Here is an 11,591-nt window from a genome sequence, read left to right on the forward strand (position 1 = left end):
GTGGGAACACAGAAGACAGGACCCTGGGTGATTCTGAACAAGTCTTCCCTCTTCCTTGAGTCTCAATTCCCCCATCTGCAAAATGGGCTACATCAAGTTTCCCAAACTTAAGCCACCTATATGGCCCCTTCTTGATTTTAACCATATCCCTGTACTACTGGTACTCTTACTTTAATAAACTTACTTTTTTATATTAGGAAACTTATACTACTATCTTACATAGAAAATTAATAGTCCTAAATAGAAAGCACCTGCAAAATACATGATTTATATATGAAAATACATAAAGACAGTGTATTTAATTCTAGTTAGCAACAGTTGCCTGCCCAAGGCACCAGGTCTGGGAAACTGCCAGTGTTACAGAGATGGTGGAAAACCCACTAGTACCCAACCTAGGGTTTCTCATTAATGTAATCGGAAGAACTGGAAAAGACTCAAAGGGAATAAAGCTCTCTGTGATTTGGTGTTATTTACCATTATGCCCATGCCCACTGACCTAAAATGCTCTGAAGTGCCCCCTGTAGAATGTGTCCCCTTCTGTCCCTATTCCTCTGACATCTGTGGCCTAGAACGTTTCCAGAGGCAGTAAGATGGAAATAGGTGGAAAGGGGCTTCTGAGAGTACCACAGCCTAGGCGAAGGTAGGGAGAGGAGTATTAACTCCAGATGCCTCCAGACCAACAAGCAGGCCATTGCTAACAGGCGTTCTCCCCGTATCTGCAGAGGATTTCAGTCGCCATGTCTGGAATGCGCAGAGGTGAAGAAGTCCAGTTTGGTCCCAGCCACAGCCCGGAGCTCCCCCATGAGAGGGTGCTCCCGCAGCCCCTCCTATGCCAGCACCCGCTCTTCCAGCCACTCCTCCCGATCCCCGAACCCCAGGGCCTCCCCCAGGTACACCCGAAGCCGATCCACCTCCTCTGGAAAAAGGTGAGTTTTGACCTCCATTCTGCGGTGCTTTCTTCCTTAGGGAGCTAGTTATGTAACTGGGGATGTCCTTTGGCCCTCGGGGGAAGGGAGTCAGACAGACTTGAGTTTGCATGCCCACCGTACCCATTCCTATCTGGTGGCCCTGGGCCTCACATACCCTCTCTGAGTCTCAGTTTCCTTATCTGCAAAGTGGAAACATTCACCTCTCTGTGCCTTGGTTTCCCCATCTGTGGGATGGGATTGATTTCAGTGCCTAACCCTAGGGTGAGGATTCAATGATGTAATGCACACAAAGCATTAGTTCAATGTCTGACACGTAATAACACACATGACAATCCTAGCTAACATTTCCTGTGTGCTATGTGAGGTATGTGACTGACCCTAATTTACTCATTTAATTTACAACTCTATAGGGTAAGTACGACTATTTACCCCCATTTTATGGATGAGAAGACAGAGGCCCAGAAAAGTAATCACCTGTTCAAGGTCACACAACTATTAAGTGGCCTTAGGTGGTAAGAACTCAATAAGAAGAAGTTGTCAACATTATGATTAATCGCCCAAAAGAGAGGGAATTTCATTCTCAGGAAAGGGCCAGATTCCTCGGCCTGGCGTCCAGAAAGAAAAAGGTCTCCCTCAGGGGACCAGCTGAATAAAACCCTACACATCAGGGAGGAGACCAGCGAAGCCCAGCAGGCCCCTGGGGACCGTTTACTCTCCCGCAGGTCCTACTCGCGCTCTTCCAGCTATTCCTCCAAGTCTGGCAAGAGGAGCCCGCCCAGCAGAAGCTCCCGATCCCGTCGCAGCCCCAGCTACTCGCGTTACAGCCCCAGCAGGTACAGGCCCCGCCCCCAAGCACAGGATCCGCCTCCCCGGCCCCCTTCCTGCTCACCTCTGGGGAGCGTCAGCCAAGCCCCGCCCCTGCTCCCACTTTGTCCAGCATTGCAGGAGTAGGGATGGGAGAGGACCCAGCATCCTTGTAGTTTCCTTTGTCTCCGCTGGAGTCCTAACGCACCCTCCGTAATGTACAGCCAGCCACACCCCAGAATTAACATCCCTGGCCCTCAATCTCTTCACGTACCTAATACTACCCTTCAGCCGCATATTCAGAGCCCCCGGTTCTTACACATGCACCAGGGCCCTCTTGACATTCACATCCTCACCCCCGCAGCACCCGCGCCCCTGTAATGCCCACCCTCGAAGGCTGACACTCGGGCACACGCCCGGCCGCCCCCCACAGTATTGAACCACAGCCCTGTCCTCTTCCCTCCCGCATTCCCTGGGGCCCCGGGAGGAACCAGCGCCTGCCCCAGTGGAGTGCAGAGCACAGGTGAGAAGAAGTGAGTGCCCCTGGCTCACTCGGATCTCCCAGCTCCCCAGTAACCCCCGCATCCCTTCAGGGAGCGGGACCCCAAGTACAATAAGGACTCGCAGCAGCGGGAGCGCGAGCGAGCGCGTCGGAGGCGGGCGGTCCTACTCGCCCATGCGAAAACGCCGGAGAGACTCCCCGAGCCACTTGGAGGCGCGGAGGATAACCAGGTGAAGCCAGGAGGGCCGGAGGTGCCTACCTTCACCCTCATTCCCACACCTCCCACCCGTTGGGGCTCCGGGCTCTCCCCGCGCCTCTTGGAGCTGGATTTCAGGATTGTGGGAGCTCAGACACGCCTTGCGGGACCGCTTGGGGGGGGGTGGTAAGGGCCTCCAGGGCGGGGCTAGGATGGGTGCCTGCGACAGGGGTGGGGCCAGCCTGTGGAATCAGGTGGGCCGAGGGGGTGTGGCCAGGGACTGCTGAGGGGGCTGGGAGGTCGCGTCCAGGCAACGGGGGACAAAGCGGTGGGACAGGGCCTTTGCCTGGGGGTGGAGCCGGCCAGTGGAGACAGATCACGCTCAGACCCACAGGCCAGGCTTTAATAGACGCTGATTACATCCTGCACTAAGTGTGGAGAGGGCAAGAAGGGTCCTTTAGGTGCCAAAGGGACTTAGAGGGAGCCCTGGTGGGTGAGGGGGAGAGAACTGGCTCCGGACTGGAATCCTGGCTGTGCCACTTTCCAGGTAAGCTGGGAAAGTCTCTTCACCTCCCAGATCCTCAGTTCTCACCCATGAATATGTAAGGAAATAACTCCCAGGAGAATCATGAAGATGAAAAGGGGCAAAGAGATGGGAACCCACTTTGTAAACTGAAATGCAGAACACTAGAACGCTCAGGGTGCCCTTGTTATGGATTGAATGGTCAGACTAGGTGGATAAAGTTTCCTATAACAGGTAACGTCTCAGATGAGAAAAGCCCTAGATAAGAAGCCTTTCTCAGGCTTTGAAAGCAGGAAGAATGGCTGAGTGCTGCCCAAAAATTGGCTCCTGACAATCAGTTGGGCTCTTCCTCCTGGCCCTCCAAGGGTCAGCCACTCCATCCAGAGACTCACGGGAGTGGGGCTAGGGTGTCCTGGCTGCCTAGTGCCTCCTCCCTAGAGATGACCTGAAGGAGGAAGAAGCACTTGTACCCCAAACAATAAGATGGGGTAATGGCATCACCTTCTCAGATATCCCACAGAACACCCTGGCACATAGGGAGTCCTACACCCACTGCGTTGATGAGAGGTGTCCTTGGAGTTGACTTGGAGGAAGGCTGAGATAAACAAAGTGGCATCTCTAAAAGGCTCACGTTTCCTTAGTTGACCTCAAATAGTCCATCTTGATGAACCCATTCAGTGTTTCCCAAACTTCAGTCACCCAACAGCATCTGAGCACTTTTCACTTGTCTGTTTAGTAAGTGCACTGTAGTTTCCTTAACTAACTTTCTTTAAATAGATATGCTCTTTCTTAGAGGTCCATACATTTAATTCAAAAGGAATGCCCCACAGTATACTATAGTAAATGGACAGCCTCTCTTACCGTAAATAGAATGTTCTAGTAAAAGTAAAAATAGCAAAACAAAACTGCAATTAAAGTCTAGATGTACTTCCTGTTGCCAGCTGGAGGCTTTGAGCCCCTGGCTTGCTTTGTTAAAAAAATGACATCTGTGACTTCCCAAGACACCAGCACTATGGTCTCAGGACAGCACAAGGGGCGTAAAAGGAGGGTTTCCCCAAGGGCCTGGGACATGGAAGGCTGCGGCTTTCCCCCCACCCCGGAGCAGGTGGGCACTCTCCGGGTTGGGGCTGGGCGGGGTCTGGTCCTCAAGCACGCTCCTCTGGTCTCTGCAGTGCCCGGAAACGCCCCATCCCCTACTACCGGCCCAGCCCCTCTTCATCCAGCAGCCTCAGCAGCACCTCCTCCTGGTACAGCAGCAGCAGCAGCCGCTCGGCCAGCCACAGCTACTCCCGCAGCCGCAGCCGGAGCAGGACCCGCAGCCGCAGCCGCAGCCGGAGCAGGACCCGCACTAGCAGCAGCTCCAGCTCCCGCAGCCCCAGCCTGGGCTCCCGGAGCCGGAGCCGGAGCCGGAGCCGGAGCTACAGCTCAGCAGACAGCTACTCCAGCACGAGGCGCTAAGCAAGGGCCCTCCCCTGAGCCAGCTGCCGGCAGGGGGGCCCCTTGCACTCTGCCAGCCTCCCCCACTCCCTGCCCACCCTGCCTTCTCCTTGGGGACAGACCTTGAGGGCACCTGGACCCTGTCCTTCCTGCTCTCCTGGGGAGGAGGAAAAGAGGGTATGGGGCCTTCGGCCTCTACATCAAGCTGCTAGGAGCCTCCACCAGCACCACCCTGGGGCTCAACTCGGGCCTGGGGTCTGGAGAGATCTACCCTCTGCTGGCACAAAAAACCTCAAGGTTTTGTAAGAAGCAATGGGTCCGTGATTCGAACGTTTTGGACCTGGCCAGGAAAACAGTCTGCTCACCCACTGCTCACAGGATGCATATGGAAGGCTAGCATCACACTTGTCCTCACTCTCCCTTCATTCAGCTTCCTGACCCTTGCATGTGGACCCTCATGGGGTGGGAGGAGACCAGAGGAAACCCAGGAAAGTTAGGCCCAGGAGAGGGAGTCAGGCCTTTCACCTCCCCAAACAGACCAGAGCAAAGGCTGGAAGGCTATCCGAGGGGGGAGAGAAGGGGACCTATCTAAGGAGGGATCATGGATATTTCAGTTGGAAGGAAGTGTCAGGAGATAGGAAATGGGTTCTCTGTGAGTACAGACGTGAAGGGCAGGGGTCATTCGGCCGCCTTCCCCCCCCCCATTATCTTGGTGTGGTCTGGAAAAGCAGTCCAGTAGGTTCTAGCAATGGAGAGACCCCCACATGGCTTAGACAGCCTCTTGGCTCTTCACAGGGCCCCTGAACCTCCCTGAGAAAGGACACAGTGGATAGTCAGGACAGCTTGGTCCACAGCCCCACAGCCCAAATTGGCCTCAGCCTGCACTGGCTGGCACCAACTTGATTCCACGAGACCATCTGCTGAACGTCCCCCCCCAGTGCCATGGCCAGCTGCCAGTCCCCAGCGCCGGCCAGTCTGGCCTTGCCCTCCAGTTGGTGCCTGCCTGCCCCCTCCCCCACTGCCAGGACCGCCACACCCTGGAGCCCACCCAAAGCAGCTGAGCATCAGCTCACCCACCCTTAGCCCCAGCCACCCCCTTTGCCTCTCAGGAATTTTGCTAGGATGGGGCACAGCAGCTCAGGTTTTGGGGGGAAAGACCCAAATCCAGAGAGTGTGAGGGGACAGGGACCTGGATACCCCATAGCCTGGGATTCTGCTGGCTTCTGAGGCTTCTTTGTCAGCTCAAGCCCCACCTTCATTTCTGCCCTCACCCTATCTTCCCCCTGCCCCGGGGCTGGGCAGCACGGGTAAGCTGATCTCCAACACACAAATACCACCAGTTGCTTCATCCACAGCAGTCACTGAGAACAGGGGTGTGAGGGGGAGGGTCCTTAAAATAAACTCTTGGGCATCCCCCTCACCAGCTGACTGGCTTTCCGGACCCTTGTGGGTGAGTTTCAAGTTTGCGGTGGCAACAGCAGCAGGACAGGGCATGGAGAGAGATAGGGGGGACAGTTCCTGGCTCTGGATACTGGGGCCAGCTATGGGGAAGCAGGGACCAAACACTCTTTACCCTTCACACCCCAGGGAAAACATCTGAACAAAAAAATCCTTTTTCTTGAAAGCAGTGACCCGTCTCCCCCATCCTCCAGTCTTTCCCATTACATCACCCCGTGGGGCCAGAAACTGCCCCGCAACCACCCACATCCTCCACCAGGAGAGCAGAGCGAGGCGCCCCAGACGGCACTGGACGACCTGGCCTTCCCACGATGCCCTCTGGCCCGGCCCTGGGCCCCACCTGCCCAGACTGATGGATGCCAATGCTGTCACCACGGAAGGCCGAATGGCAGGTGCCTGGGACAGGGGCAGGTGCCCTGGGAGGGCATGTACAGCAACTGTAAATAACCCTCTTCCCTGCCCAGGAACGCAAGCTGGGCTCCAGTCTCCCACCATGGAGCCACAGAACCTCATTAGCGGGACAGCAGTGAGAGAGGCCCGAGAGCCTCCAATCAGACTGCCTTCAGACAACTCTAGGGGACCATTCTGCCTGGGGCTCCTAGCAAACCTATTATTTATTTTATTTATTTGTTTATTTATTTATATGATGACTTCTTTCTCTCTCTCTTAGTTGCCATTAGCAGTATTCAACTATTTATTTATTTATATGAAGAGGGGTGTGTGTGTGTGTGTGTGTGTGTGTGTGTGTGTGTTTGGGGGGGGTGCTTCTAAATTATTTTTGCGCATGTCTTTTTTTCCTCGCGTCTTTGTGGGTGGAATCTGAGAGGTCTGATGTTGATTAAGGATGTTGGCCTTGTCCCTGTGGGGGAGACCCACAGAGCTCTAAGTCCAAACATCCTGGATTTGGCCTGGAGGAGGTATGGGGGGGGCACTTCAGACCCAAGGTTCATGGTTATGTCAGTGAGGTTCAGGCTTGTGCCCCAGCTCCCTGCCCACCAGCGGCCTCACTGAGGTATCAGAAAGATGAAAAACAGCCACGAGGCTTGTGAGCTAAGGCCCCGAAATGATACAGTGGAGTCACAGCTCACGTGGCGGTTGGAGTCTAAAGTTAGCATAACGGAACGAAGGCAAAACTTGCCGAGTCAGAAATCTCGGTGTGAGCGCTGTAGGGAGGCACTGCTGGGAGACAGCTCTACTGTCTCTTGCCCACTGAGGAGGCTTCGTTCCGTACTTATTGAAATAGCTGCCTTGGGTTTGGGCGGCCATGGTGGTTTAGCACCGGGATTAAACTTCGAGTTGACAAGGAGAGAGTATGGCAAGAATTGAGCTGACTGAGGGGAGAGAAGAGGCACTAGGGTCTCACCCTTACTCCAGGGCATAGGGTAGTGGGCAGGATCCCTCACTAGCTCTTCTGAGCATGCATGGTCTGTTTCGTGTAAATTACACATGCTTCCGCCTCCACTGTTCATTTCTCCCCTTCCCCTGAGGTTTTTCCAGACTGCTCTATTCCTTCTGTGGTGGACACACACTGCTTCCCGGAGCACGGTCCACCATCCTAAGAGAGATACACAGACCCAAAGCAAAAGCCTTTTACTTGATCTCTTGCTTTCCATCAGAGGAGAGCACAGAGCTATTTCAGAAATTAGGGAAGGGGGGAGGGGAGACAAGATGAACAGCCAGAGGTTCCCCAAGAGAAGGTCATTTCAGGGCCCATCGAGCCAGAATCTAGAGGCCTTTACCAGTCCTGCCTCTCTGACTAACTGCAGGGTCTTGCTGCTTCCCGGAGAGGACCCCACCCTTTCCAAAGTCACCATTCACTGCCTTGGTATCGCCAGCTCCTCTGGTCCAGCTTTGAGTTTGGTGAGACTTCTGCAACATCCCTGGTTGTTTCCCTGGCAATGTGACTTAACCCAGCTCTAACCCCCAGCCAGGGGGAAGTTTGCAAGAAGGCTGCTTAAATGCCTCCTGGGGTGGGGAGTGAGGGAGGAATCTCTAGCCGCCCCCCTCTGGCAGGATCTGCTTCTCTAATTTCCCTTACATTTCCTTTCTTATGCATCCAAAAATAAAACCCTTGTTGGGGTGCTGGTAACTTTGCTTAACCAGAACCCCCAGTTCCTGACATCACTGTTCCTCTGCCTACTTCGCCCACATTACCTTCTGTTTCCAGGGAATGAAACAAATAGCCTGAAACCTGCACCGCACTTATTTTAAAAGCCGGCGTTGGGGGGGGAGGGGGTGGTGTGTGGCTAGAGGCCCAGCAAACATGCAGCCTTCCTGGAGGAATGAATCTGGACAGGTCGCTCCGTTTTTCCAGGCCAAAGATTACCCCTTTGAGAAGTGGGGGAGTTTTTGAAATATAATCCAGAATGTTGACCTGTGACCTGGGAAATTGTCTAAAGACAGAGTGAGTTCACCAGGATTGAGAAGGAAAAGGAAAAGCGCCTCAAATATTTTTAGGAGGTTCTCAATCATGAGAGTAAAACTTAAAGCAATATGTGAATTCCCTTCAGTTAAACTAAGAAAAGCTAACTCCCTCCAAGCCCCCATCCAGGAACATTCTAGTTCATCAACGTTTGACTGCATTCCTATCTCTGTTTCTTCCCTTCCGTGAAGGAAAGGCAATCTTTCAGAAGCCAAACAAAACTAAGATGTTTGAAAGACACAAGGGTCTCGGTGTCAGAGAGCCCCCATCATGCATCAGCTCAGAACCATCCTTCTTCCCAAAGGCTTTGCTGGAAGAGGGCCAATGTTCGGGTGCTCCCAAAGGTTCCCAAGCACTTTTTTATTAAGTCCCACTCCCACCATTTCTTCTGCTATATTCTTTTCCACGAATATGCAAAATAGTCTCACAAGCATGTGTCTCCTTGCTTTGCTCTCCAGCTAAATAGAAAAGTTTGATTAAAAAACAAGCCAGGATTCCTCAGAACGCTCCCTCCCCCATTAGCCAGCTGCCTCCCACTGAGGAGCTCAGCTAGATCTCCTGTCACCAAGCAGCGTGTTACTGCAATCTCTTCCTCCTCACTTCTCCAACGAGCCATTGATACCGATAGACTTGGCATCTCCCCTCGGTGGCTGCTGTTTTGGGCTTTTTTTTATTGTAGGGGTTTTTTTTTGCGGGGGGTGGGGGAGATGGTTGTTTTGCATTGTAAATACCATGATGGGGGCCCCTCATCAGAACATGGCTTATTTAATAATTTATTCCCTATTTATTGAGTGGTATCGGGAGAGGAGAGGGACCACCTCTTCCCCTGAATTGCTATTGGAAATCGGTCCTTCTCCCAGCTCTGGGTGCGGCGGTCTACAGCAAGGGGCATTATCGCTCAGGTAATGAGTGCTAGAATCACCCGGCAAATTGGAATTGGCAGAAACGGAGTTTTCAGTCATACAAATTAAGCTCAAATGGAACTAAAACACTGGTTATCTCCGGGAAAAACCTCATTTTGATGGAAATTAATTACGGAATAAAATGCCTGAGCACGAACCAACTTCTATTAAAAAGTCACAACTCCTTGAAAAAAAAAAAAAAAGAGAGAGAGACAAAATTGTAATTTCTTTTCTCTGGCCAAGAAAAGATATGCCTCATCTTCTAACGAGTTGAGCCAAAGAGACTGGAACAACATTCCTTTGTGATTCTCTGGCCTGTGTGTGTCTGTCTGGATGAAATGGAGTGGGTCTCAGGCCTCAGTGTTATCATCTGTAAAATGGGACTTGCGCTAAGTGTTCTCGGCAGGGGAGAGGGAGGGGGTTCCAACTCTGATGCTGCAAGCTCTTAACTGTCAGCTATACGGTCCCTGGTGTCTTCTGCCAACTGCAGGACGAAGACGTCTCCCAAGGAAGGAAATAAAAAACCAGGGTGTGGACCTCATTTGTAGGGTGAGGTGGCAGTAGCTGAGTCCTGGAGTCAAAAATGCGAGGCCTCNGCAGGGGAGAGGGAGGGGGTTCCAACTCTGATGCTGCAAGCTCTTAACTGTCAGCTATACGGTCCCTGGTGTCTTCTGCCAACTGCAGGACGAAGACGTCTCCCAAGGAAGGAAATAAAAAACCAGGGCGTGGACCTCATTTGTAGGGTGAGGTGGCAGTAGCTGAGTCCTGGAGTCAAAAATGCAAGGCCTCCAGGTGCTGCCACCTGACCGAACTCTTGTAGCCTGGGTCAAAGAAGCCCTCTATATCAGTGTGAGCTTCTCTCCAAGCCCAGCCATCCAGAGTTAGCAAAGGAGAGACCAAGAAGGCTTTGCTGTTCTCTGGAGTTCACCACTGTTCATCATGTCAGACCACATTTTGTACAGTTGTTCGAACAAGCCAGTGACATAGGTCATGTTTCCATTTTTCAGATGAGAACACTGAGGCCCAGGAAGGGGGGAACTGGTATGCCGAGACTCCCTTGAGCTTAGAACCGCCTGGCTCCACGTCCCACTCTCTGGGTAGCTCTTTCTCGCCCCTGCTGTGAGGACTTCGTGCAGGGTCTTTTCTCTCCCAATTCTTGGCTGCTCCCTCAAGCAGTCATTGGCCAAGGACCTAGCAGCTGCCACCCTATCAGCCCAGCAGGCTCGGTGCACCCCAAGGCCATTTCTCCACATTGGGGGCTGGAATTCCCATCTGGAAAACCCTAAGCCAGGGGACCCACCACCAGCCCAGCTCGGCCTGAGCAGCCAGCCTCTGCCTGGAGCGTCCACAGCAGAGGGGGGAGAAGCTCCTGTGTCCTCCAGCATCCTGGGACCCTGTTCTCTACCCAGTGACACAGCGGCCGTGGCTTGTTTGATTTCTGGTGTCCACAGCTAAGCATAACCTTCCCGGGGTTTCCGATTTTTCAGCCTGTACGAAACATGTCTCTGTTCTAATAAAAGGTTCCATGGTACGGTGTTCTCATTCGTGGCCCAGCATCCTCTGTCTCCGTGGGGTGCCCAGGAGCAGGGAAAGGGGAGAGGTGGCAGGGAGATGGGCACAGAGAACCCCCGGGGCACAACCTGCTACATGCCCACACTGTCATATTGCTCATCACCTTTCTTGAGTCTTCAAAACAAGCCTGTAGGCACTTTGGTTTTACAGAGACATTCACAGCATCCACGGAGTGCCTCCGGAAACCTTTCCGTTGGCATTTCACATGCATTATCTTAGTCTTCACCACAACTCTAGGAGGCGGGCAGTAGCAGCTCCTTCCTACCAAGAAGGAAACTGAGGCCCTGCAAAGTCACTTGCCCACGGCCGCGGCGTCAGTGATAGGATCCAGGCAGGCTGACTGCAGACCCCAGACTGTGCCCTGCTCCGCCCTGTAGCACCTAAGCTGACATGGCAGGAAGCAGTTGTCTCTCTGGTAGAACTGTGTTTCTCCCAGGCCTTCGTGGGCAGGAGGAAGTTCAGTGTGCAGGGCACAGATGTGGGAGTCCAAAGACCCGGATTCTAAGACAGACCCTGCTGTTACTCGCCGTGTGGCACTGAGCAAGGATGGCACCCCGTGGGGGCTTGGTTTGCTCATCTGTAAAATGTAGACTGCGACAGCTCTCTCCCTGGGCTGCTGTAGGAACGAACTGGAATGTGGCTCTAAAAAAGCATGATACAGGGGAAGCACTCAGTGAATGTTGGCGAGCATGACTACTATTCCCTAACCCGAGACTGAGCTATGGGAGCGGGGCTCATGGAGACAGCCGTAAGTGGCCAACTGGGTTCCTGCAAGGCCCTGTGGAGGCCCCCAGAAATGTCCTCAGTGTCCAACTTCAGAGTTTCCTGCTATAGGGAACAGAGGTT

The 11,591-nt window shown here is 53.3% G+C and overlaps 1 protein-coding gene across 1 annotated transcript in view; it reads left to right on the top strand.

Moving 5' to 3' along the window:
- Positions 1–9,717, top strand: part of SRRM4 (serine/arginine repetitive matrix 4) — a 147,608-nt gene extending 137,891 nt beyond the window's left edge. Inside the window, 5 exon segments of the mRNA XM_034638598.1 lie at positions 723–926; positions 1,652–1,762; positions 2,327–2,393; positions 2,395–2,465; positions 4,127–9,717. Coding sequence (XP_034494489.1) covers positions 723–926; positions 1,652–1,762; positions 2,327–2,393; positions 2,395–2,465; positions 4,127–4,412 — 739 coding nt within the window. The 3' untranslated portion in view covers positions 4,413–9,717.
- Positions 9,718–11,591: the final 1,874 nt, after the last annotated feature.

The sequence above is a fragment of the Ailuropoda melanoleuca genome, chromosome 12 (genome assembly GCF_002007445.2).
Source record: "Ailuropoda melanoleuca isolate Jingjing chromosome 12, ASM200744v2, whole genome shotgun sequence".
NCBI classification, from domain to species: Eukaryota; Metazoa; Chordata; class Mammalia; order Carnivora; family Ursidae; genus Ailuropoda; species Ailuropoda melanoleuca.